This window comes from Bolinopsis microptera, chromosome 11 (assembly GCF_026151205.1).
Source record: "Bolinopsis microptera isolate Bmic1 chromosome 11, MBARI_Bmic_1.0, whole genome shotgun sequence".
NCBI lineage: Eukaryota > Metazoa > Ctenophora > Tentaculata > Lobata > Bolinopsidae > Bolinopsis > Bolinopsis microptera.
Window position 1 is genome coordinate 4,232,328 of NC_087082.1, and position 27,264 is coordinate 4,259,591.

General features: G+C 38.4%; 3 protein-coding genes across 4 annotated transcripts; 2 read left to right on the top strand and 1 right to left on the bottom strand.

The window, feature by feature from the left end:
• Positions 1 to 69: 69 nt before the first annotated feature.
• On the top strand, positions 70 to 4,360 carry LOC134823378 (BTB/POZ domain-containing protein KCTD4-like). 2 transcript variants are annotated; one of them, XM_063834832.1, is made up of 7 exons: positions 70 to 290; positions 2,379 to 2,418; positions 2,555 to 2,675; positions 2,883 to 3,062; positions 3,224 to 3,386; positions 3,564 to 3,705; positions 3,861 to 4,360. In XM_063834832.1, the coding sequence occupies exons 2-7, from the start codon at positions 2,383 to 2,385 to the stop codon at positions 4,005 to 4,007; spliced, it is 789 nt and encodes a 262-aa protein (XP_063690902.1). In that variant the 5' UTR covers positions 70 to 290; positions 2,379 to 2,382; the 3' UTR covers positions 4,008 to 4,360. The 2 variants fall into 2 exon arrangements, with proteins under 2 accessions (XP_063690902.1, XP_063690900.1); XM_063834830.1 differs by lacking the exon at positions 70 to 290 and having other exon boundaries at positions 398 to 2,418.
• Positions 982 to 1,929, bottom strand: LOC134823265 (uncharacterized). Its single transcript, XM_063834664.1, has 4 exons — positions 1,923 to 1,929; positions 1,638 to 1,787; positions 1,508 to 1,543; positions 982 to 1,346 (listed from the first exon to the last, which is right to left on the bottom strand). The coding sequence occupies exons 1-4, from the start codon at positions 1,927 to 1,929 to the stop codon at positions 982 to 984; spliced, it is 558 nt and encodes a 185-aa protein (XP_063690734.1).
• An 11,614-nt stretch (positions 4,361 to 15,974) lies between the features above and the next one.
• Positions 15,975 to 23,164, top strand: LOC134822698 (uncharacterized). Its single transcript, XM_063833894.1, has 12 exons — positions 15,975 to 16,195; positions 16,427 to 16,561; positions 17,106 to 17,528; positions 17,741 to 17,930; positions 18,085 to 18,203; positions 18,412 to 18,567; positions 18,782 to 18,927; positions 19,142 to 19,362; positions 21,590 to 21,729; positions 21,847 to 21,989; positions 22,250 to 22,443; positions 22,684 to 23,164. Exons 1-12 carry the CDS (start codon positions 15,985 to 15,987, stop codon positions 23,084 to 23,086), a joined length of 2,481 nt encoding a protein of 826 aa, XP_063689964.1. The 5' UTR covers positions 15,975 to 15,984; the 3' UTR covers positions 23,087 to 23,164.
• The last annotated feature ends 4,100 nt before the right edge of the window (positions 23,165 to 27,264 follow it).

Sequence of the window (27,264 nt, forward strand, 5' to 3'; positions counted from 1 at the left end):
TTGTGCGTATCGCTTATTCCTCATTATTAAGATCAATAATAATCTATGAGAGATACGTTGTAATAAGAAGATAAAATAGATACATGAAAAACGTAGATTCAAATATTTGCAGTCGATATGTTTACTATTACATACTTTCTTGTGGTTACAATTAGATGAGATAATGACATAAACCTTCTTCTACAGAATGACTTTTGTGTTTTGTAGCTTAACGATGACGTGACAGGAAAGTAACATGACGGGATAATTCCTTAAATTCCTGCAAGTTCCATCCATTTTTAGCTACCAAGGTTCGTTGAGAAAATAAATTTCACTCCTCGCCACCTTCTCCCCCGTTTTTATCTTTGCCCTTCTTTTTACTTTTGTCCTTTTTAGCTGTACCCTCATCCTTTTTCTCATCTCCGCCCTCTTTCTTATCTTCTTCATCTAATTGGAGTTCCCTCCCTAGAGGTCTCACTGAGTTCCGTTTAGCAAATTTCATGTATCTAACATACTCGTTAAAGTTCACGTGGTCAGCCTTCATGCAGTCTGAGTTCTTGATAAACTTTCTTATCTCCTGCTCCGTGAGATACGTATCTGTAGCACACATAGCTTGAATCATCATCTCCTTCGAAATTAGCCCCTCCCGCTCAATGTCTAGTTTTTGAAAGTCTGGGAAGTGATTGTAGTCAAACTTGAGTCTGGTAGTAGCTGTGGTGACAGTTTCTGTTTTAGGATTTGTAACTCTGACTCGATAAAGTCCTAGGTGAGTGTGCCGCACTTCTTTAATTGATAGTCCTATTTTCTGTTTGTTTTTTACTCGCACTGACCCTGTAAGTTTACTTTTGATTATCTTTTGTTTTGCATAGTTTGAGGTTATGACCAGTTTCTCCCAAAGTGTATGTGTCACTGAATGAGTTGTTGGCAATGTATATCCTCATTTCATTCAACATCACATCTGATCATGAAAACCCATTCTTTTCTACAATCGTACATACTTTTCTACAATCCGGCCTTTTTCATGAACGTGCTAAACTCGTGATACTCCACAACCCCGTCCCCATTCTCATCGCTCTCTTTGATCATCATGTCAACATCCTCCTCATCGAGGCCAGGATTAGCTTTCCTCAGAGCTTTCGCTAACTCCTCGTTTGTGATCTCTCCACTTTTGTCTTTGTCTATTTCATTGAACATCGCTTTTATCTTCTTCTCTCGTTTTGGATCCTCTACGATAAGCTCAGTTGTTGCTGAGTCCTTCTCAGCTTCAGGATCTTTTGTGATGGTTATTGTGTATTGTCCGCCGTCTTTAGGCCCAAATTTGGCGAATGTTAGAGTAATCGTGCTTCCTTCTGAGATGGTTAGTTTTCCTGCGGAGTGAATGTGAAAATCTTCGCTTGTTGGTGGGAGAAACTGGTCATGTGAATTCTGTGCAAACTTCCTGCTCTACGCCTACGGTAAATCTAGTTGCTAGTGACAAAAACAAAAACATTGAAATGTGCAATCATAATCTATTAAAAGCATAACTTACCAAAAGGCTTCTTGACGTCCGCCCCGAAAATCTTTTCTGAAATAACATAAATTAAACTCTTTCCTCCATCCAATAATAATTTCTTCAAGAAACAAAAGTGAACTTCACGAAAATGATAGTGATCTCTCACCTTCTTTATCTTTCCCTTTCACTATGATAACTCTACTCCATTCCACCTGTTCCTCGGTCACATCATATTTACAATGTGCTACTATTTCCACCGCTGTGCCCGGTACAGCATACGTCTCCTTTGGAATTCTGATTGGCCGCCCTATAAGTCCTGTGATAAAAATTATAGCCATATTACATTACTTCACATTCTCCTGGTAAATTATCCAGATATAATATACAGACTGCACTAGTTTTTGCCAGAGTTGATCTATAATTTTTATAGGAACAAAATCTTTTCTAATACCCAACATATCCGGTGGAATGCTATGTAAATGCTCCTTGTTATCTAAATGCACTTACCGACACCTTCGGCGAAAATGCACGGGCATATTTTAGCGCATAGTCCCTGGGAGAGGTACCGAATTACGTGACATAAAAAACTAATTGAAAATGTATGAGATCACAACTCCTAAAATTAAACAAGCAATTTTGAAACTTAAGTGTCAGTTTTTGATCTCTTACCCCCATTTCAGTGCTCCTGCTTCACGACATGGCTCTTGAAACTAAACACAGTATACAACGCTAAAAAGTCTTCCTTTAAGTAACAATACTACATATAATATACCAGCATGTGGTTTAAAAATAGCAAACTAATCATGATATCATATCAGTATAAGCTTACTACGATACTAATTGAGAACTTGTTAAACAGAAATATATTAATGGTTTTCAGAACTTTATCGTGGGGAAAATATTTTAGGACAATGGCTGACACGATAGTTCGGCTAAATGTTGGAGGGGTGAGTAATGGTTTAAAAAATATGTTCTAGCTGACAACATTTTAATTTTATCGAACAGTGAACAGTCCTTGTATATGATGTAAGATTACAACATTTAACTTTAAGTTGACTAAAGATTTTCAACGACTAATTCCAGAGAATATTTGAAACAACGGAGACCACTCTGCGATTTGATGGTGTTGATAACTTTTTTACTGCTTTGCTAAGTGACCGAACTCCTTCCCTCAAAGATAGTACTGGAGCGTACTTCATAGACAGTGAGTCTTGTTTCACTTTTAATTTCGATTATACCTAGTGATGGGATAGCTGCCATACAATACCTTGCGGGACTGGGGACCTGTTCATATATTAGATGCAGCGCCTTTCTGGTTTCCGTTCAGATGAACTTTTAATTCCTTTCAAAGGTTACAACAATCTGTAGCCTATAACAGAGATTAAACCATAGTTTCACTTTCACTTTTCAGGAGATCCGGATTATTTCACCGTGATACTCCGGTTCCTCCGGACCCGTAAACTGGACGTTTCAAACGGACTACAACTGACCGCCCTGTATGACGAGGCGTTGTTCTACTCTCTCGACGCTGTAGCTGAGGTCATCATGATAAAGGTCACCACTCCAGAACTGTCCGGGACTGGGGATGTTGGTTAGTTATCTTGTTTTATAACTTCTTTACTCTTCTTTTCAGTTGCTACTTTCCGTTATTTTACCTTCACAGTTCACTTCCTCCCGCACTTTACATTTTTAGACAGTGTCATCAAAATATAACAATTACTTCTCAATTTTATTGAGTTAATAATGTTTCAGTAGGGCCGAGGCTAAATGGAGCATACGTTAACAGCGACAATACAAAAGCTATCGTGTTTACTTGTTGTGGAGATAACGACGAAACTGAGAAACGGATAATATTAGTCGAGGACTCTTCCAAGGACGCCGTACCTGTTCAAGTGGACGCTTTCTCTCAAGCTAAGGTAGATTTCTACGATCTCGTTATCAGTCAGCTGGCTTGAAAGAAGGTTCAGACTTCATGGTTCTACCGTTTATTATTATGAGAACTAAGAAGATAGGGGTATGAGAACTGGGAAGCAGTTTACCTTTATAGATTTAATTTGATTAATTATGATGTTTAAAATTAATAACCCTACCGGGTAGCGAGAGCGGCGACAAGTTTGCCTTCTTTATGGGATGAGTACAATAAGGTGGACTACGCCGCTTTCTTCTACAAATACATAAAAAGAGGCAAATTCCTAATCCGACAGGAGGGAGGCAACACTTTTCTATCACTCATCGTAAGTTCTTGGTGCAAATATCTCATTTTTGTTGATCTGGAATTTAAAGAATGTTCTTTTGCGATCAATGATAATTTTCCAGTGTTAGATCAGTAAGTTAACCAGATGAGTAGAGATGATACAACATTTTTCTGATTACGTTAATCTTAATTCAGGTACCTGGAGGAGAACAGCTGACCCAAAACAAGATGGCTATTTTAGCATGTGGAGGAGGGGAACTTCTCTTCTTTGCATCTGCAGCAGAGAGCTCCTTCGCCAGGTTCAAGTTCAGATCTTTCAGCGAAAACGGAGATGGTACTTGATACGGTCTGGTTCACGGTTGGGATTGGAAAGATTAGATTTAATTAATGACTGGTTTTAGATTTTACCGGCTGATTTTAACTTGCTAAGTGATTGGAGATTTTTTTCACTGTATGTTAATGAGAATTTTCCAGTCATGTAAGATTACTTCAGTTCTTAATATTATTGAAAACCTCAGTTTTGTAGTGTATCCGAAATTTCATTAGAGTAGTCAGTCCTCAGTTACACGCTCTTTTTCTGCAGCAAGCCAGAAGTGACTTTCAGATATAAATGAGTTCTGACTGTAATTAGTTTATTGATTTTTAATTGATTTTGTGGTCAATTCCTATTGGACACTTTATGAAGGTCGAACAGCGGGAGATGTATTTTTTGGTATGTTTTGATCATTGCATAACTTATTTTAAATCATTTTAGATCATTTTACAATCTTAACTTTTAAGGTATTTTATGTTGTTAAATGGCCACAGATCAGTCAAATATCATGCTTCAAGGTCAAGATCAGTTTATAATAATAATAATAATAAGTAGGAATTTATACATCGCTTTATAGCCATAAAGAACTCAAAACCCAAAGATTCAGTTCAAACCATCTAAAGCGACTCATGAGTAACATGTACATAAGAACTTATTTTTATGAAGTATGGATTTTATGAGAAAGGTAATACATGATACTTATACAAATACGTTTTCAAAGAGATGAGTTTTTAGTTTCTTTTTAAATAAGACGATATCGGTTAGTGTTCTCAATTGATAAGGAAGCTTATTCCAAACAGAGGGTCCGCAGTAGCTGAAACTTCTCTCGGTTTTACTATAGTTTGAAATAGGAGGAACATTTAGGAGGAAATAGTCTTCTTCAGTTCTTAGTACACGTACAGGTTGACTTTTGATGTCAATACATTTGATGATATACTCCGGCGCTATGTTGTTAACGCATTTGAACACGGTTAGAGCAATCTTATACTCTATTCGTTGTCGTATCGGAAGAAAATGGGCTTTTTTCAGGAATGGAGTGACACTGTCCCATTTTTTGATAGCTTTCCAACCAAACAAGAATCGAACACAGGAATTTTGTACCTTCTGGAGTTTCTTTATTAGAAGATCAGGTAAACCGTATAAGAGTCCATTGCAGTAGTCTAGTTTTGAAAAGATCAAGCAGTGAATGAGCTGTCTTTTTAGATCATAGTTAAGCTTTGAGCCTATAACTCGAAGGTTTCTCAGATGGATGTTGCAGCAACTGATAATTGAATTTATTTGGTCTTCAAATGTTAGGAATTGATCAAATAGGACACCTAAACTTTTCACTGTGCGGGATGCATCCACAGGGTCAGCTGCATTGTCAAGTTGTATTGAATCGACTGGACATGAAGAGTAACTGTTCTTGGTCTGTACTACAAGAGCTTCTGTTTTGTTTTGGTTCAGTTTGAGTTTATTTTGGGTCATCCAGGTCTTAATATCTTCAAAACAATTTGTTATTCTCTCTTCGATTGTTGAGAGATCTCGAAATAGTGGGTTAAACTCAATGTACAGTTGAGTGTCATCTGCGTACATGTGGATGTTAAATCCATGTCTCTTTGCGATCTGATTGAGCTCCTTTGTGTAAAGTATAAACAGAATTGGACCTAGAATTGAACCTTGCGGGACTCCAATTCTAAGGAAGCATCTCTTTGATCTTGATTTATCAATAGTTACTGTGAAGGATCTGTTATTAAGGTATGATGTAAACCATTCGAGAACAGTACCTTCAAAACCAAAGTCCTTTTTTAGTTTTTTTAGGAGCAAGTGATGATTTACAGTATCAAAAGCAGCACTGAGGTCCAAAAGGAGGAGGATAACCTTACTTTTCATGTCACTGATACAAAGAAGATCATTGTAGATGGTAAGGGTCGCAGTTTCGCAGCTATGATTTGACCTATAACCACTTTGATGCTCAGCATGAAGATTGTGGTAGTCAAGATGTTTGGTCATCTGTTTCTGGACGCTCTTTTCAATGAGTTTCGAGAGGAAAGGTAAGTTACTAATCGGTCTATAGTTGTTGAAGCTATTGACATCTCCTTTATCATCTTTGATGGCTGGTCTGACAAGAGCACTCTTTAGGACTGACGGAAATTTTCCAGTGACAAGTGAGTCATTGATAATAAATGACACAATTGGTTTAACTTCATTAAAACACTGCATTAGAAGTTTTAGAGGGATGGGATCCTCTTCACATTCTTTTTTGTTAAGGTCAGAAAGAATCTTTTTGAGATCATTGTCGCTTATGGTTTCAAATTGGCTCCAGGCTTCACCTTGAAATGGTTCAGAGTGGTCAAGAAGAATGTCAGCTGCAGTATCATTGTTAATGGCAGAGTAAATCTTTTCCACTTTATCATTGAAAAACTCTTTCATCTCCTCACATAGAGTTTCAGCAGGTTTGTTATTAGGCTTCAAGTTTTTAGATATGTCCCGATCCATCAGCTGATTGACTATTTTGTAGGTATCTTTTTTATTGTCCTCACAGCTTTGCAGACGATTTTCATAGTATAGCTGTCTAGTGGTGTTTATAACTGCCTCGGCATGCTTAACAGCTTTTTTATAGTCTAATTTTGAATCTGCAGTTTTAAGTCTCCTGTTGTCACGTTCAGCTTTTCTTCGTTTCCTTCTGGCAGTTTGACATTTTGTGTCCACCCACTTGCTTTGATCAGGATTAATGCTAAAACAGATAAGGGGAGCATGTTTATCAAGAATTCTGCGAAGTTCTTTGTTATAGAGTTCCGTGGCAGAGTTGCAGTCAATAAACTTGTTGGGGTCATTTATGTCAGATAGCAACAGATCCTCCTTAAAAAGATTTATGTCTATATCTGATATCTTTCTGCCCACCATATCTTCTTTGTTGCTTCCTTTGTGGTGAGGAAAGGCAATAGAGAAATTTACGAAGTAGTGATCTGATGTTGTTACTGTTTTAGCTACATCTATATCTTTTATGTTCAACATATCACACGCATTGCTTCTAGTAAGAACAAGGTCTAAGATTCCACCCCCAATGTGTGTTGAACTGGAAATATGCTGGATGAGGCCATAGTTTGATATGAGATGGATAAAATTTATCGTATCAGGATCAGTGAGGTCTTCGACATGGATATTGAAGTCTCCAGCAATGATCAGTCTACCTGGAAGGTGAGTTAGACTGTCAAGATATTCATCAAATTCCCGTAAAAAGTCTGTCATTTTGGACATTTTAGCCGTACAAGATCGATAGACACAGCAGAAACGAAGAAGGTCATTGGAACTTGACTTCAGCACACTCTCAACATGTTCAAAGGATTTATGGGTCTTTGTAGGGCGTTTATTGAAGCTAAGATCTTTCTTAAAGGCAATAGCGACACCACCTCCTCTACCAGCTCTAGATTGGTGAACAATATTATAGCCTAGGTCTTTAATTTCCGCTATTTTTGACGTATCTCCCTTACGTAGCCAAGTTTCTGTCAGGAAACAGGCATTGATATTGGAGTCAGACAGTTGCTCAAATACTTGTGCAGTTTTATTACATAGTGACCTCGTGTTAAACAGTCCGACATTTAGGTTGAGAAGCGTAGTCTTCACATGTTTTTTGAGTACTCTGTTCTTTGTCTAAGACTCTCTTTCTCCAGCATTATTATGGGACAGTTTTCAGCACCAGAGTGATGGGTGTTACAAGATTCTCTGTATGATTCATAGGTGGAGTGTGAGCAGTTGGTGCATCTGTGACTTCTTCTGACCTCTTTGTAGGGACAAGCCCGTGTTATGTGTGATGCACTACAATACATGCAAATAACATCAGTTTCGTTGCACTGAGATGAAATGTGTCCCAGTTTCTGACATCGGAAGCACTGCTTAAGATCAAATCTATCAACTACTTTACATCTGGAATTTCCTATGTAAATGGACTGATTGTTTAACAGGAAATGCCTTATGTCAGGAGACACTTTAATCCCAACAGTAGTGTAGTCTCTTCCATAATTGACATACACAACTTTAAATGTTCTATCATGCTTAGTCACCAAATCTTTAACATATTGATTCTTTTCCAGAAGCTTCAATTCCATAAAGGTTTTAACCTTTTCTCGAAATTCAGGAACTGATAGATTTTCAGAGACAATGTGGGAGATTAAGTTGTTTGGGATATTCGTAACTGTGACTTTCGGGAACATTTTCTTTGCATCATTAACAGTGATTTTGGACGAAGTTACAGCTGATGAGTTTGCGAGGGCTATTTTCCCATCCTCTCTATCTTTTTCTGAAGGGAAGGAGATAACAATTTTGCCTGTCTTTGGTTTAGGGGTCAAGAAGATCACGGGTATTGTACCAAGGGCTTTACTAGCTAGCTTCCCTGCTTCCTCAAGATTAGTATTACTAGCTTCTACATTGAGGACGATAACATGATTATCAGGAGAATTATTATGGATATTGCCAGAGGGAAGTTTTTGCATAGGAGTTTCCTTCTTGGTTAGTTCTATGTAGTTGTCAGTAGCAGTACTAGTGGAGCTATCTATAGCCGATTCAGGAGACAACGCAGCACTGTAGCTCTTTGAAGATGAAAGTGAACTGGTAGTCTTCATTGGGGAAGCAATTAAAGAACTAGGTGTTTGCAGGGCTAGGGCTGATGCACTACTAGGGGTAGATGATGCACTACTAGGGGTGCTGGATCTTCGTGTAAGATTTGGTACTTCTGTGAGCAAAGAATCTATGTGTGATTTAAGTTTGATGGAAATAAGTTCTTCTACACTTGACAGTAAACTTACTTTAAAATTGCTCAAAGTTTCAATCAATGCCTTCTCATCTCCATTGCTTGAAGTTGTATCAGTAGTGGTAGTAGTCCCACTTTCAGTGCTAGCCACACTTTCAGTGCTAGCCACACTCTTGGTGCTAGCCACACTCTTGGTGCTGTCCATGCTTGTATTGCAGGTTGAGTCCGCAGTTTTAACAGCAGTTTTTGCAAGGAGAGCTTTCTTACAGTTAGGACATGTCCAGCCAAAGTCACCATATCTTTGAGAATATGTATTACCGTGTTTGTGAATTACTGGCAAAATATTCGTCAGGAAAGTCCGTGAACAAATAGACGTGGGCATAAGTGTGCCAGCCTTATCCTTACAACATGCGTGGAAAACGTCTTTACATATCTGACAAGAAATGGACTCATAGGCCATGTTATCACTTTTACACCGACAACACAGCCCTTTGAGATTAAACTTGGGGACTGTTTTTGGGTTAATGGCACTTTTCTTTAGGGGGGCTTTAGAATCTTTAGAAAAATCTTTAGAAAAATCTTTAGAAACATCTTTAGAAACATCTTTAGAAACATCTTTAGAAACATCTTTAGAAACATCTTTAGAAACATCTTTAATCTTTAGTATAGGTTTTTTTATTTTAACAGTACCTTTTTCTGAGGGCTTCTTTATCTTTTTCTCTGCTTCTTCACTGCTGGGCGTTTGGCCTGCAGCCTTGTCATTTTTCATAGCTCAATAAATGTATTTAATTGTAGTTGTGAAAATAGTTTATGTAAAAATGTATAAAATCAGCGATAATGCGATATATGTAGTTGTATTTCTTGTAGGTTTATAACCTACCAAGACGCGTGCCGAGTTGGACTCGTCGACGATCTTGAAACAAATATTTTACGAGTATCACCCGTTAATGTATTTCTTGAATATGTTTGTCAAAATTCATTTAAAATTCGATTAATAACAAAACATTACACATTAGCAAAATCTTTCATTTCTTCAAACACACGATAGAAACTCAGTGTCCTATAAGTATATTTATAAAATCTGCTGTTCAAATATCGCGACATCAAACATGGAAGTTTAAGTAAGATTCTGGTGGGAAGGTGAAGCATAATTGTTATGAATGGTGACAGCGACGCGATCTACACTGTCACGTGACAAAACAAATAATGTTAACCTTCCTATCAATATCCAGATTTTGAAGCACAAAGGCATTTCAAAAGACAATCTGAATCACAAGCTCAATTTTTATGCTAGTCTGATTGAGTGATTGTATCATGTATTAGTATTACTCTCTGATATTTGGGACACGCACCAAGCTCGTAATTATCTACATTTGTACCTTTGTAGTTGTACGTTCGCGTTGACGGAAGTCTATAAGTATAAGTATAAAGTGGAATTGTTTAATTTAAGTTAGAAATAGATTTTGCTTTATCTTCGACCTAGTAAAGGACGAAATATGTAATTTAAATCAAATATTCATCTAGAATCTAAATATCATTTCGAACACCTAAAAGACGATTTTTTGCCCTTTTATCGTATTACTATTTCGACCTTAAACAATTTTCGAGCTCGAACACAAGGGTTTTTGTAAAATTTTTTAACAAAAATTGTTTTTCAAATATCTAAATTTTGTACTACTACTAAACGTTTTGTCTTTCCTTAACGGGTGATACTCGTAAAATATTTGTCCAACTCGGCGCGCGTCCTGGTACTGGTAGGTTATAAACGGAAACCTACAAGCCTTTCCAAGCTGAAAACAATCCAGTAAAAATATTTCTGACATTCAAAAGTTTTCAAAGTTTTCATATGTTTTCTATCCCGATTTCGAAGCCCCCACCTCACCCTCGATATACGATCTTGGAGTCGAAGTTCCCCCTTTGTAATGCGATCTCGGAGGGCAGGCCTCCCGCCCTCCCCTAGGCCCGGCCTATGCAACACGAGTTCGGGAGCGGGGAGACTGCCTTTCAATATGTACGTATCGAGAATGACTCGGGCCGAAAATTTTCCAAGTCAAAAATTTAAAAAGTTTTCCTGGAAACTACTTTGTTCCACAATTCATGTCACCCTAAACTGATCATTATGAGCCGAAAATATCTTTTTGGTGTTTCAATTTTTTATGTTTTCTGGTCGTTGATTACGTAATCAAAATTTTAATTTTTTACCGATTTTCGAAATACCAATTGCAATTGGACAATTTTCGTTAATTACGGAGGGAGGGGGGGGGGCAAAAATGTGAACGACCCCTAATTAATGACCCCTAATCAACGACCAAAACCCCCTCCCCCCGTAATCAACCGTAAACATTTGGAAACCCCCTCCCCCTCGACCCCTTATTAAAAAAACGGATGATGATTAATCACTCTAGTACACTCGACTGTCACGTGACTTTTTAAACACGTTCTCTTGATGGCCCTGAATGACTAATCCGAAATCCTAGCCCTCTGATCTGATCCCAACCCTAACCCTAACCCAATTTTTAACAAAAGCATATGCTGAAACCCTACCCGGACCCCTAACGAGAAATTAGACCAACTTCCTTGTATGGTCATATCACGTGATCGAGACAGTTTTTCGCCAATATCTCGCTAGGGGAGCATTTTAACCCTATGTCATGGGGGTGATTCGGAATCAGCGTGCGAAATTAAAATACATCGATCCAACTTGGGCTCAACTATCGGGGGCCCTTTTAGAAAAATCTTTAAGATCGACCGTAGAGTGATTTAGCACGCTCGTAAAAAACTGAATGTAAATCTTTGGTGAGTGCAGATAAGGCAACCTCCACCATACCAACCTCATGATCATAATCATCACCTGATTTGTCTCCCAAAAGAGATGGATTCATGATCTAATAAACTAATTACTTATTCATATTACGTGTGTGGTTTATTACTTAAGGAAGTAGAATTTATTGAATTTAATAACTTTAAGGCTAAGTTTGTCTTTTCCGTAGATTAAGAACCTTCCAGATTAAACTGTAAGTGTAAGATAAAATGACATCATAACTTGAAAACACTTTGTTCGCAACTCTTTTCCAGTTTCAGTTTGCTCCACTTTTAATTTTCTTTTATTAAAATTATGGCCTTTGAATCAAGGAAAATTCACTACTTCAACTTTATCCGTTAACTAGAACTTTTACAAAATTTGAAGTACCATTTCGAGTACGGGTAGCATACGCTAATTTCTGGTTACCTCACACAATATGATAAATCAAATTAACATAGCATATTCAATAATTCTTTATTCTTATTGAGATACATATTTTCGACGGTTAACCATTATAACAGCTTTTTCAGCTGTAAGGGGTCGTTCACATATTACGTAATAATTTTTTGGAACATTTTTACCCCCCCCCCCCCACTCCGTAATCAGTTTTACACATAGCTTAAGCTATTGTGTCAAAATTACACTATATATAAGCGTAATCATTCGGAAATCCCCCCTCAGCTGATTACGTAATATGTGAACGACCCCTAACGTTTGGTAACGTTTACTTTGATTAACAAAATTCATTGTCTAACTTTTATAGGCTCAGTTTGACGTTCAGCTAGCGTCATGACATGCCGTTACGTCATCCAAAGTTGGAGGGGGATTGTTTTCAAACAATCCCCCTCCAACTGTTTAAGTGATGCATCGTTCGTGTTCTTAAATGCGGTGGATCAGGGGTGTATTATAGGTCTGTCCGATATATTTGGACGGTAACTGTGAGCAGGATATCTCGTAGATGTACGGAGCACCCAATGATTACGAAATTAAATACATAATACATTTACAATACAAGTCCTGCACTTCAAATTTGTTATCGCACGGAAGTTGGGCAGTATCCAGATAGCCCGACATCTTATGGACAGTGTACTGTTATGCGGTCATATGATGTCATAAGATGTGTTTTACGATGTTCCTGTACAAAGGAAACACGATATAACTATGAGGTATTACTCTTGAAAGTAGAATAAAGATTGTAAAAGTAACATAGAATATAGCAGAACTGCTCGAACATCACCCTCTAAATAATTACAAAACGGCACTTATATATGGAATGACACGTGACGAGTGATTTATGACCATGAGACATGAAACTACTATCTAAATGGTTGTGAAGTCGTGGTGAAGTGAACACGTGACATTGACGAGTGATAATTGTTATGAATCTCTAAGGTGAAATGGAATGTGCTGACTTTGTGCATATGAAGTGAATTGGTGCTAAAAGTGGAATGTGAGTGCTTGTTATTAGATGTGAGAATAATGTGCAGTGGAGCATGATGTGATGTGATTTGTGAATATTAATACCTATAAAATTAAAACATTTAAAACAAATAACAAAATATACTCTTTAAAAGGCAACACAACAAGATGTTTGTGGACAACTGTCGATGAGATGTCCGTAACTGTCCATGGGCATAAGACGTGTCGAGCTATATGTATACTGCCGCCGCCGGTAGTTGAACTACTAGTACTGGTTCTTAATTTAAAAAAGGCTTATTAGGAGTGCATGGTTTCTTATGAGTTGTTGGCATTCAGGCTTCAGCCAATGACGCTCCTTACATGTTAATCTTAGAAGTTCGGCTTTCATATTACTTTAAACACTGAAATTACTGCGATCACTCCTATAATACTAGTCAAATGCATAATTTTTCTTGTGTTCGTGTTAAATTGTTTCTGGATGGAAAAACGCAACGTATTGACCGTGTCGTTTGTTCCAGCTGTTCAAAGTACGTACCAACAACTCCAAGTTTTTAACGATTTCCTTTAATTATTAACGAAATATGGCATTTTTGACACATTCTACAAATTGAGACGATTCTGACCATTTTAATGCCCAAGATGAGCGCTTAACTCCAACCAAAAGCTGAGATATCTTGAAATAAGTGTGATAATTGTTAGTCGCGAGACTGTATAGTAAAATCGGATTTTGGCGATTTCTCAAAAACTAAGTCTCTTAAGTTCATGCCTGAGGTCTCTATCTCAATCAGAAGCTGAGATAATTTATAGTGGGGGTCGCGTTATGGGTGCGGTCAAAAAGGGCGTGATACTCGATTAATAAGTGTTATTTACTAATACTAAATAACACTTATTAATCGAGTAAAAATAACTTATTTAGGGTCATATAAATCGGATAACATCGAGAAACTTCGTAGACGTCCCAATATGTGCGGGACTTTTGTCAGTTCCACGATAATAGACTACTGGATATATATTTTAATACACCCCCTCCCCCCACGAAGAAAATCATTCCTACACACCTGTCCAGACTCTTTAGCTGTCGAAGATCCCTGGTTGCAAGGCTTGCTAAAAGTAAATAACGATCAGCTCTTCCAACGCCCAGTTAGTCTAATTATGACTCCCAAGCACCATCTCGTCGTTAGGACGATTTACTTTGCTGTCTGGTGCATGTCGATCTGATCAAGCGTCATTTCAATGATGGGCACATCTGTAGTCTGTACAATTTCAAGTATCATCGTTCAATTCCGATTCCTCCACATCACGACAATCAAATCTGGGAATGTGAAGTAGCCATTTGCTCATATAATCTGGCTAGTTATGAACGAAATGAGATCTTTACCTGCATTTCAAAGTAGAGGGCTGAACATTTTTTTGGCCTTCTTCAAGGTCTTTAGAACCATCACTTACTGTCTTAGTGACAGTGAGTGATGGTGAAGGCGGTTCTCCTCCGAGAAAATGTGTACAATTCTTGTTTAGTTTGTACTATTCTTATATGTGTTTTATTGTCCAAAATTGTCTTGCTTAGCCTCATCGAGTTGGTAACACTATCATAGAATTACTGTAAGTAATAGCTATTCTACAGTGCACACAGTCATACATAAAATTTCAATAATCTACATTTATTATTAATGTAAACATAGTTAATAATCATTTGCCCTTTCTATTCGATTGTTTATTTTAGCAAATTTTCCGATCACTTTATTGTTCACGTGATAAATCAAACGCCACTGATCGAGAGAGTCACCGCACTTTATGGCTGGAACTTATACCAGGATAGCACATACTTTGCTGACCTTATACTCTATAGTTCACAACATCTAACAACGCTTCAGAGTTTTGTTATTTTAGCGGAAATTCCAGTTTCTTAGTTGAAATTATTTTTAAAAGAGTAGGAAGTTACAAACTTATAGTTATATTCTTATTGAGGGCTCCCTCGCACGCTGCATTTAGCCTAGAAGTCATGACAACGACATTACTTTGCAAAGTTTAAAAGCTACGATCGTTTATTTAGCCCAAAATCAAACTTTTCGGTTTAATTCAGAATCTAAGTTGTCCCAAATTTGGCTCCTGGGGAGCTAACTATAAATTTACGAGCATGAAATTTTGTTGAAAACCGGAAGGTTCTATTTATTTTACTTTTGGAGATATTCCCCAGCCGGTAGGGTTTGCTGGGTCGCGATAATTTAGGCCAAAAATCGCGTCGAAATTTTTTCAAAGGTTTTCTGGAAACTACTTACTTTTGTTCATTACATGTTCTTACATGTTTCAAGCTACCGGCCTGATAATTATGAGCTTCTGAAGTCCGTACATACATTCGGAAGGCTGTGGATGTGATTGGTTCCACTTCCATGGGGGTACTTATATAAAACTTATAAAGAACTTAATATTTGGCACTCAGATTTAAAGGAGAATGCGTAAATTTGGTTCTCAGATTTAAAGGAAATTGCGCAATTTGTCGTGGAGAATTGAAATAATTGCGATTTGTCGCGAGGATCTGAAAAAATCGCGGTTTGTTGCGACAAACGTCAAAAATCGCGATTTGTCGCGGAGAATGGAAAAAATCGCGATTCCGCACGTGCCGCGATTTCCTTTTATTGTCCTTGTAATAAATAAATAAATGCTAACAGTTGAAGATTTCTATAAATGATCCAACCAATTCCCGGAATAAATTTGTAGGTTATAACCTACCAGGACGCGCGCCGAGTTGGACTCGTCGACGGTCCTGGAACAAATATTTTACGAGTATCACCCGTTAAGAATAAATCAATTTCTGCTGACTTAAAGTTAACTGTTTTACACTAGTTTTATTATAATTCGGTGGATCAACCCCTGCTCTTTCTCTCGGCAATTATTGTTTAGTATTAGTACTAGTAGTAGTACTAGTAGTAGTACAACTACAAAGGAAGCCAGAAACTAGAGCTGTAGTGTTATGACTTATGACCCAATCATGTATTCAGTTCATAATTAAAAGAACACACCCTAACAACCATCTCCTCTACCAGCCTGTTTAGGTGAGATGTCGGAGATGGATCACTTCAACGCTCCACCCTATCCAGAGGGGGACCCACCAGCCCGTGTCACGTGGAAGGGAGCTATAATCAAGGACAAGAGCTTGTGGTTCAAGGCTGGGTCTGGCCCTATCAGGGTGAAGTTAAACCCGGTGGTTACTATACTGAGTGCGCTTCTAATCATTGCGTTTATTTTGTGGTGTATCTTAGCACCTGATCGTAAGTATAGTATATGGTTAAAAAACACTTAATTCACGCCTTGTTATTTTCAGTATCGATAATAAATGTTGAATATTTAAGATGATCTTTTGATGGACTCTACCCTCTTTTAACAAACCGTTTCCTACTTTTAACTTTTAACTTTTATATCAAATCATTTAATTTAGGTGCATATATATAACTAAATAACATATTTGTTGAATAAACTGATATGAGCATCCCTATTTTCAGATGCGTTGACTTCGTTCAAATCGGCTAAAACTTGGATAACCAGCACTTTTACGTGGCTGTATGTTGGGTCTCAGGACATTTGGACTATCGTCATCATTGCTATCTACTTCAGCAAGTATGGGGATATGAAGTTAGGTATGTGTATTGAGGTCCGGTATCTGTAATGCTTTATTGTACGATTGACTGTGGTACTGGTACACTGAAATATTTTTGGCATGATCAATCAATGCTAAAATACCATGCATTATCATTTTGATTTATCACCGAATTTAAAGTAAATTGTTAGGGGTGGAAGAACTGAATAGAATTATATTCGTGGGTGCAGAAAAAAAAACTGCTAGTTACAATTCTTTTGAAGTTATCCGCTGCAGTAACTTTTAAGATTCACGTACTCAAGTTCGACAACTTAAGTTCGCCAGAAATCACCCCTGACGAATTTCGGCACGTGTCGAACTAGAGCCAAGGTAGCGTACTCTAGTTCGACAAACAGTTTCTGCTTGTGATCCAATGGCTATTGCCGGGTCTTTATCATAGGGTTCAAATTTCAATGGCAGGTGCACGAGATCAGAAATTTCAAAACGTGCACATAGTCCATTCAAAGGTCCATCTCTACACAGTACACAGTACACATGATTATTAAGAGACGCATTTGAAAAGCAACTAACAGCTGTCTCCCCAGGACAAGACGACGAGGAACCAGAATATAACGATGCTACTTGGTTCACTATGTTGTACGCCAGTGGTGTGGGGGTGGGCCTCTTCTTCTACGGAGTTGCTGAGCCAATCTGGCACTACCAGGGACCCAACCGATACACCAAGGATATATACATGCCTGACAACGAAGTGGCTCAGTGGGCCATGAACCTGACCCTTTTCCATTGGGGGATACACGGATGGGTCGTTTACGCCATGGTCGCTATTATTCTAGCATTCCTGACCTTCAGAAAGGGAATGCCCATGACGATGAAATCATGTTTTTACCCACTGATTGGAGATAGGATTTACGGATGGTTGGGTGATGTTATTGACATCTTCTCCGTACTAACCACTCTTTTTGGTGTGTGTCCTTCACTGGTTCTCGGAACTATGCAGATAAACAAGGGTAAGTATGTAATTCTGATAAAATTCTGCATTAAAAGCTTTTATGTTACATTGTTCAAATTTACGCGACAATTCCCGTCAAATATGGACAAATTTGAGTAAACAACACTGTTCGTGCCCAGGACCATGATGAGCGATGCGGATGACGTACCACTTAACGTCATTATCAAAGGGCTGTTTGTGTACTGCGAGGTTAATTAAAATATCCTGCAGGACTAAACTATCTGAATGAAGACATCGCTGTCAGCATTACTAACCAGGTCATCATCATCTGGTGCATCACCTTCATTGCAACTGTTTCCGTGGCAACGGGTGTTGGTGTAGGTATCAGACGTTTGTCAGAGGTGTGTTTCACTCTGGGGTTGGTGATCATGATGATGGTGCTTTTCCTGGACGACACCTGGTTTGTCCTTATTTTGAGGAATCTCCTTAATGTTATGAGTTTATTGTGAAAACAATTGTCTCGTGGCATGTTATACATCTTCCGCATAGTAAGAGACAGCTGTAACTTGCTTTTCAATATTTTAGATAGATGAGCTTATGACCAATTTTCCTAGGTTTATACTGAACCTCTTCTGTCAAAATGTCGGGTTCTACTTTCAATGGCTAATACAGCTTGGATTCCACTGTGACGCATTCGAACTAAGTACCAAATCATTTGGCGCCCGTGACCGAGGTTAAATAAATGCTATCGCTTGTATTTGATTATCAAAATTTTAGTAAACCTAATGTTAACTGTTCTCCTACTTTATCAAGGATATATACATGATCATACTTTCACAAATATCGAATGTCAAAGTTCACATACCCAGAGCTTGAACGAACATTACCGGTACAGGAAAAAGAAAGGAAAAATAATCCAGCACTAATCAAACCATACTCAGGTCGAATGTATGATGACGGAGAAGGAGACGGGCCCCAGGGCTGGATGGACTCGTGGACCATCTTCTACTGGGGATGGTGGATCGCCTACTCGCCATTTGTTGGAATGTTCATTGCTAAGATATCTCGAGGAAGGACCATCAGACAATTCATCATCGGTATGTTGTTATGAGGTGGCTAGCTCCTGCGTGTTCATAATATAATAGAGACCGAGCTGATTATAAAGACACTTTTGTTTAATACTTCTAAACAACCTTCTCAATTTAAAGTACCTTACAGACCTAAAATTTCCATTTTTTGTCTCATGTTAGAAACGAATATTTTAATCATTTAGTGTATCAAACTGTAAAATATTTATGTACCACCCAACAGGAACTATGTCAGCTCCTATGATCTACACCTTTATGTGGCTCACTATATTTGGAGGAGCGGGCATCCGAACCGAGCGACTCGCTGCAGGCCAAGGACTCTGCTGCACATCTTGGAATTCTACTGTTTTGGGATGGAGTAATGACATGGTTAGTAATTGGGATTGGAATTTTGTATTATTACTTTGCCGCCACGATTCATTTGCATATGTAGCAATACATTTGCTCCGTTTGAAAATGTTTGAAATAAAATCGAATGTGATGGTGTACTGATCACTTGGCTAATATGTTGGAAAATATCACCGTGAAGATTCTACCATATAAAAGTATTAAACATAGCTGGTAGTAACTATCACTTTTACAGATACTAACGGAAACAAACAATTGGCCCATTACAAAAGCCGGATTGAAATTATGTAAAGGAGATGAGGGCGAATCAGCTGCGTGTAAAGATTGCGGCTGGAAGTTGCTTGATACCTTCATCAAATCTAGAGCAGATGGCACCCTCCCTACAGTAGAAGAGATTGTGGGTTACATTAATGATAACGATAGATGGCTTGGGAAGTACAAATCAGCAACAGACAAGTCAGTTTAATCAAGTTGCAACATTATTTTGCCACTGACGTCTGGCGTTTATAAACTTCTTATAGTTATATATAATAAATAAGTACAACTGGTTTTCTTCTCTTATAGAAAAAGGGCTCTACTAGCTGTAGCTAGGAGCATGAAATATCGGTACAAAGCAAACTATGCAATTGTCAAACTATAAGTTTCATGTTTGAAAAGCAATCTTCAGTGACATAATTAACATAAAAATGGCAAACATAATACAACACAGTGCTCCTTTATCAAATTTTATAATTAACAATTAACAATTACTCAATACTACTAAACCTATATAAATAACTACAAATCCTAATAACTAATAAATACTAACTAAATATGTCTAACTAAGAATTTCCTAGAGTGCCTACATTTAGAAATAATTTCTGATCTTTTATTAATAATGCCTGGGGTTTTAAGTATGTATAGTTTCTCGTCTAAACAGAGGCCACAATGCCCCGCTCCAGCCTTATATTTCTTCGATTTAGTAATAATCTTCCAGTCTATGCTATATTCAATCATCTTCTCCTTGAGGTCCCATATCAATTTTGATAACTCGGTACTCAGTCTGTGCTTAGAATTCTTAAAACTTTGTCGATGATTGTACCACCGTGTCTTAAAACTGTTTTCAGTCAATCCAATATAGGCCGTTTCCTTGTTAGATGCCGTTTTAACGGTTGCTTGGTATACTATGCATTTGGCCAGACATTGTCCTTTGAGGGGGCACTTCGAGGCGTCTCTGCAATTACACTCTTTTTCTGGAGCTTTTTTCTTTTCAGATTGTTTCTCTAGGACTGATTTGTTGTGCCCTTTGAGTATCCTTCCCAAACTGGGCATGCAGCAATAGCTTATTTTCACGGTATTCCTATTGATGATTTTATGTAACGGTAGGTTTTTCGGGAAATGCTTATCGATAAGAGCGAAGAACTTTCTTCCGATGTTGGTTGAAACGTTTGCACTGAATGGGGGATTGTACCATAGGATGTTCCTCTTCCGCGATCTCTTTCTCTTTTTAGGCGGTGGTGTTTTATAATCGATGGTGTGACTATATCCGCTATCTCTAAGTGCCTTCTCATAATCGCTTTTGGCTTCATTTAGGCATGTCTTGTTGCTGGATATGCTTATCAATCGTGATTCTATCATTGAGGGTAAGTTCTTTGAGGATACTCAAAGGGCACAACAAATCAGTCCTAGAGAAACAATCTGAAAAGAAAAAAGCTCCAGAAAAAGAGTGTAATTGCAGAGACGCCTCGAAGTGCCCCCTCAAAGGACAATGTCTGGCCAAATGCATAGTATACCAAGCAACCGTTAAAACGGCATCTAACAAGGAAACGGCCTATATTGGATTGACTGAAAACAGTTTTAAGACACGGTGGTACAATCATCGACAAAGTTTTAAGAATTCTAAGCACAGACTGAGTACCGAGTTATCAAAATTGATATGGGACCTCAAGGAGAAGATGATTGAATATAGCATAGACTGGAAGATTATTACTAAATCGAAGAAATATAAGGCTGGAGCGGGGCATTGTGGCCTCTGTTTAGACGAGAAACTATACATACTTAAAACCCCAGGCATTATTAACAAAAGATCAGAAATTATTTCTAAATGTAGGCACTCTAGGAAATTCTTAGTTAGACATATTTAGTTAGTATTTATTAGTTATTAGGATTTGTAGTTATTTATATAGGTTTAGTAGTATTGAGTAATTGTTAATTGTTAATTATAAAATTTGATAAAGGAGCACTGTGTTGTATTATGTTTGCCATTTTTATGTTAATTATGTCACTGAAGATTGCTTTTCAAACATGAAACTTATAGTTTGACAATTGCATAGTTTGCTTTGTACCGATAATAAATAAGTATATAAATTTGAAAATACATATCTTGTTTTTATGAAGGTACTTACACAGGTAATTCAGACATTCGTGACAGGGAATATAATTAACAATTAATGCTAATTACAATCAATTTATCAATACCTTACGAGACATATTTATATGGTACGAAATTTGGGGATTTTTGGAAAAAATGGGAAAAAATCCCCATATTTTCGTACTGAATTTCTGAAATTTTGTACTGAATTACTGTATTTCTGAAAAAAAATCCCCATATTTTCGTTCCCCCATAATTTTGATCCCCGCTAATTATGATCCACATAAATCTGTCTTGTAAGGTAGTTACTAAAGAAATATAATTGCTCAACAGGTCAGTTTCTAGACTGTCGTGTATGGCGAGTGAGGAGATGTTGTTTGCACAAATGTCTACATACGGTGATATGGGGCCCTTCCTTTGCGTCATATCTCTCGTTGCTATCGTACTTTACTTCGTAACCAGCTCGGATTCAGGTATTTCAGAATTACTCAAATCTACGTTTTTTAAGGGATGAATTGTTAATGGCTGGAAAAACTTCAATTAAGGATATCATAGACAACAAATTTCTTTTAATTCCTCTACAATCCCAGGTAGCTTGGTAATAGACATAATGTCGGCAAATGGTGATCAAGACCCGCCCATTCCTCAGCGTATATTTTGGGCGCTGGTAGAGGGCGCCACCGCCACTGCCTTGCTGGTAGCCGGGGGGTCTGATGCTATATACGCTCTGCAGGTAATTAGTAGTTCTATAGACTTTAATGGTAACAGTAATAGCGTTAGGTTAGAGGTTAACATTTAACAGTTTAGGTTAGATCAAGGAGTTACGGTTCAGATTAGCACAAGAAATAAAGCGATGTCCCGAGTCAAAACTCGGGGATCAACTATCAAATTTTTTGAGATGACATGTCGAATCGCGAATCAAAAATTTCGTATAGCCTCAAAACGTTTGATAATTTTCCGAAAATACGAAAACTAAAGTTGAAACGATTTCAGACTGCGAGTGTAGCGGCAGGACTACCTTACACGTTCGTTTTATGTTTTGTTTGCATCGCAACATGGCGAGGACTGGCTATGGAGGTTGGAGACCTAAACCCGTACGGTCCTGACTTTGCAGTGTCTCTGGTGGACCCTTTCTGTACCCTGCAACCCAAACTTTGGTGTGGAGTCATCAGGAACTTGTTCTTAACGTAAGTGTGTTCGAACTTCGAGTGGGTTTTTTAACCGCTGTAGTTAAATCTCTGAAGATTATCAAATCTCATTTTTGGTTCATGAACTATACTTTTACAGTTCTGTTCAAGATATTAACGAGTTACTCATTGTGATCTGTAATCGTTATGACTATCATGTTCTAGGCAAGATGATATTATGACATGCTTACGATTTTGTGTAAGCACAATTTCCAAATAGTTTGAACGTTTTCTGTTCAGGCCAGTTTCACTGTACGAAGTCCTGAGACGCCACAAGCTGGGTGCTGTAGGACCAGCTGTAATGGCGGGACTGTGTTGGGCTGGCTGGGTAGTTCTTATAATATTAGAGATTGTCAACATCAACGTCCCAGACATGCATCTGGGTGGAATATATTCTCTTGGATGGGTGTTCTTTTTAGGATTTGTTACAATCATTACTGCTACCAGGGCTAATATTCGTAGCCACTATGGTATCAATGGAAACCCGCTCGAGGATTTCTTTGCAGCGTTGTTTGTGTATCCGTGTGTGATGGTTCAACTGGAAACAGTGAGCGAAGAGAACGGAATTGCCCCCTTGATGCCTGACAATAGGGATTCTCATCTCTCCACCATCAATGTCATTAACAACAAGAATCACGATTAATCTTAAGTTATGGGCTGGGAAGCACGACCGCCGCCATTATCACAGGGCTGGGAAGCACGACCGCCGCCATTATCACAGTGCTGGTAAGCACTACCGCCGCCATTATACTCACTAGTGAGCTATACTAGTTACCCCATATACTATTATAACCCATTACTGTTTTTCAGGCATTAAGACTCACCGAAAGTAGTTCAGCAGGCATATTTTAAGTTCAAAACATTCTAATTCAATGTCAAAGATGACAGGAATAATAAATGGTTACGTGGAGGTTTTTTTAGAAATTTACGCAAAATAGTAAATACGCGCCAGCACTGTTATTATACGAAATTCGGTAAAAAACCCAAAATCGCCATATTCAGGTGCCTTAAAAAATGTTAAAATTGAGTTAGAGATCTGAAATTTTGCAGGGCGTCTAGATGTTTACCAAATCGACTGTAAAAAAGTTTCAAGTTTCAGGAGTATCGACAAGTGGGTTTTCTGGAACCCCTGTTTTACAACAGATTGTCGTGAAGTATAACTATATATGAATATATATATATAGCGGAGAATAAAAATCAGCTAATTGGACACTAACTACCACTCTTATCCCGAAATACTACTACTAGGTATCGACCCGAAAACAACCCAAAAAGATTTTTACAGCATGTGATTGATGCAATTAGTATCGAAACTTTTGTTTGGGGAAAGAGAGACACTGGCACTGGCAGCTGTCCACTCTACCGGACTACCCATGATTATGGGTTTTGGTCAAATTATAAATGATTCATTTTGTATCCGTAGATTAACTTTTTGCTTTTGTCATACGTCGTAAGACCCGCCGCGCACGGCTCCCCCTGTATCGTAGAAACTTTACTATAGTGAAACGACAATGGGGGTCACAACGTGATACAAATTAACTTTGGGTCGAAAAAACCGGTTGCACTTGCATGTCGTACATATTTAGACAATAAAAGACAATGTTTTGTAACATTACTATTATAAGTATACTGGACTTTATTTCTACCTAGAACACAAATATGTAATAACTACGTGTCTTTTTTAGTTGAAAGATTTTCTGTACGAGATTGACTCAAGGTTTCATAATTGAACCGTTTAGTTATGCACTATTTAAATTAATATAATTTTGCATGTAATGTGAATATACAACAAGTTATTGTAAGTTTCGGGTCTTATAATTATATTATTTATTAATGCTTTTCATGCAAACAAGTGAAAACGAATCTTTTATGTCATGTATCCAGGGTTTGGACTGGAATTGCCCGCTTAAAAAACTTCCATCGCGTTACATTACATAATTTTTTCAATAAATGTAACAGAATCATACCAACAATGAACAACTCATCGATGCTTTTATATTTTAAAGGTTCCTATATTTTGAACGTTTTAATAATTCAAAAAATATTGTACGAACATTGACGAATGTTACTCGTCTAAATTTCTTCGAAGTAGCGCGCGCCGCTTTCTTCTCGAAACTTGATTCACGATGTCAATCCTTCGCATCTCGCCGATCTGCATACATTTGTGGTTGCGAGAAGCATTATTTGATGCGGGCCAGATCATTAACATGAATGGTCAATACGAACATCACCCGTTTTATTTAAATTATAAGCAAAAAACTGCATATTTAAGCATTGTAGCGCGATGCACTACTGGGCCGCGCCGCGCATATTCTTACAACCTTCCGTAGATCAGCAAGATGCACCACGGGGCCTCGCCGAACTAGGAAGGATTGACATCGTGAATCAAATTTAAGCATAGCCATATGCATAAGCAGATCATACTTACCTGGGGACCTCAGGCTATCATGTTCATAAACACCGAATAGAAATTCGGCGGAATGACAGGCTGAGCGCAGCCAAATAACATCATACGCGTTTCTTGTAGCGCGATGCACTACTGGGTCGCGCGCATCAAATAATGCTTCTCGCAACCACATATGCAGATCGGCGAGATGCGAAGGATTGACATCGTGAATCAAACGCGTTTTTTCCGTCACAAAATGCGCTAAATAAATAAATGGTAAAATAGAATAAATTGTAAATGGTGTAAATGGTGAAAACCCAAAAAAGTAACAACTTTTTACTTAGCTTGCTACTAGCCTATTTAATATTATTATTAATTACTCGCTCCGAGTATCTTTTTAAATGAGTATCAAGTATCATCCGTCATTGGTCATATCAAATGAAAACTAACTACTACTACTTATAAATGATCAAGGTCTTCCCTAATAGCTAGTACACATTCTTCATGCAATAAACATTGTAGGTTTATAACCTACCAGGACGCGCGCCGAGGTGGACTCGTTGTTGACCATTGTTAATGATTTGGCCCGGCGCATGCTACTTCGTAGCACTTGCCATCGGGCCATTTCGAGAAGAAAGCGGCGCGCGCTACTTCGAAGAAATTTAGACGAGTAACATCCGTCAAACTCGTTGACGGTCCTGTATTATTTGTAATATTTGGAACACATATTTTACGAGTATCACCCGTTAAGCTTACTCATACTCATAAACTTACTAGGAAAGTGTTCGAAAAATTTAAAGCATATCCAACCATCAATCATTTTGTATCACGTGGTGACCCCCACTGTCGCTTCACTATAGAGTTTGTAGCCGTTTGGTAATGGCTACATGTATCGATCAGACTACCGTTAGTGCAAGTTCCATAATATGTAACCGTGATAACTGTGCCAACGACAGGCATTTCAAATGCGATTAAAGTGCTGCATATGGTAGTAGACCTGAAGACAGTGGAACTATCCCGAAAGTTAAATATCCGAGCAGCTTTCGTGGAACAAATTAGTCGTTCGATTTGTACAGGCCAATCCGAGGTTTGCCAAATGTTTTGTTACAGTTAGCAGACGAATAGGAATGCATTCTGGGAGTTTAGCGTTATAATTGAGTGCGGTTATTTAAACAGTGTTTTGTATCATTATTAACAGATTTGGTCGGTGTTGAACACCTTTGCATCGCCATCTCGCTCTCTGACAAAGTTCTGATTTTTTGGTGTCTTTATTGTCCACAACCAACATCTAAAGTGAACAAAGTATTGCCCATCTGAATACTATAAAAAGACCCAAAGTATGGACCCCATCATCCTATATCAAAACCCCAGCTACCTCTCGTGCCTTGTAACAACATTCGAAGCTCCGGACTTTCAATCAGTTACAAGTTTCTACGATACAGGGGGAGCAGCGCACTCGTGCGCGGCGAGTCATACAACGTATGACAACTTCACCTAACCATTTAATTGACGATGTCAATTCATGGCAGCTCGGCGCGGCACAGTAGCGCATCTCGCCGATCTAGCCAGTGAGAAGTGAGAAGCCTCATTGAGTGCGCGGCGCGGCACAGTTACGCATCGCGCTACAACCTAACCATGTGCTTTCGCGCCACTGCGGGCGCGCTTGTTTCACAAGTCAAGTTGTAGGTTAACAACCTACCAGGACGCGCGCCGAGTTGGACTCGTCGACGGTCCAATATATGGAACATATATTTTACGACTATCACCCGTTAAAAGTCAAGGCGCGCGCTACTGCAAGCGCAAGGGCTCTGGATAGAGCAATATGACAACAATCATTATGTTAGTGTTACAGCTAAAAGCAGTATATTTCTTAACGGGTGATACTCGTAAAATATCTGTTCCATATATTGGACCGTCGACGAGTCCAACTCGGCGCGCGTCCTGGTAGGTTGTAAACCTACAACATATTTCCCCCTATTTTCCCCATTTTCATTACTAATACTAATAGTATAGTCAACTCCGATATCCATTGATTGACGATGTCAATCCGTCGAGATCGTTGCTCTGCGAAGCAGAGCAACGATCGACGACGGAAGCAAGAAGCAAGATTGATTCACGATGTCAATCGTTCGCATTTCGCCGGAGGTTGCGAGAAGCATTATTTAAAGCGCGTGCGACCCAGTAGTGCATCGCGCTACAAGAAGCAAAAATGCTTACCTGGGGACCTCAGGCTATTATGTTCATAAACATAGAGATTAGGCGGAATGACAGACTGAGCGCGGCCCCGTAACAAGAATGCTATAGTTCGCGCGGCGCGTCGAAGCGGCGAAGTCCTCCAACAATATCCACCAAATTTTTCGGACAGTTGTGAAAGCCTTATTGAAAGGTTTTCACAAATTTTCAGAGTGATCTCATTCAAGGAACCGAAGATATGA

Bases quoted from the DNA above. Each gene is read 5' to 3' on its own strand.
- LOC134823265 (XM_063834664.1), bottom strand. The intron at 1,544-1,637 runs GTGAGAGATCAC...ATGTTATTTCAG, and splicing joins GAAAGGGAAAGATAAAGAAG to AAAAGATTTTCGGGGCGGAC. The intron at 1,347-1,507 runs GTAAGTTATGCT...TTCACTCCGCAG, and splicing joins GGACGTCAAGAAGCCTTTTG to GAAAACTAACCATCTCAGAA.
- LOC134823378 (XM_063834830.1), top strand. From the start codon at position 2,248: ATGTGGTTTAAAAATAGCAAACTAATCATGATATCATATCAGTATAAG. The intron at 2,419-2,554 runs GTGAGTAATGGT...GACTAATTCCAG, and splicing joins TTCGGCTAAATGTTGGAGGG to AGAATATTTGAAACAACGGA. The intron at 3,706-3,860 runs GTAAGTTCTTGG...ATCTTAATTCAG, and splicing joins ACACTTTTCTATCACTCATC to GTACCTGGAGGAGAACAGCT.
- LOC134822698 (XM_063833894.1), top strand. From the start codon at position 15,985: ATGTCGGAGATGGATCACTTCAACGCTCCACCCTATCCAGAGGGGGAC. The intron at 16,562-17,105 runs GTATGTGTATTG...CTGTCTCCCCAG, and splicing joins GTATGGGGATATGAAGTTAG to GACAAGACGACGAGGAACCA. The intron at 21,730-21,846 runs GTATTTCAGAAT...CTACAATCCCAG, and splicing joins CGTAACCAGCTCGGATTCAG to GTAGCTTGGTAATAGACATA.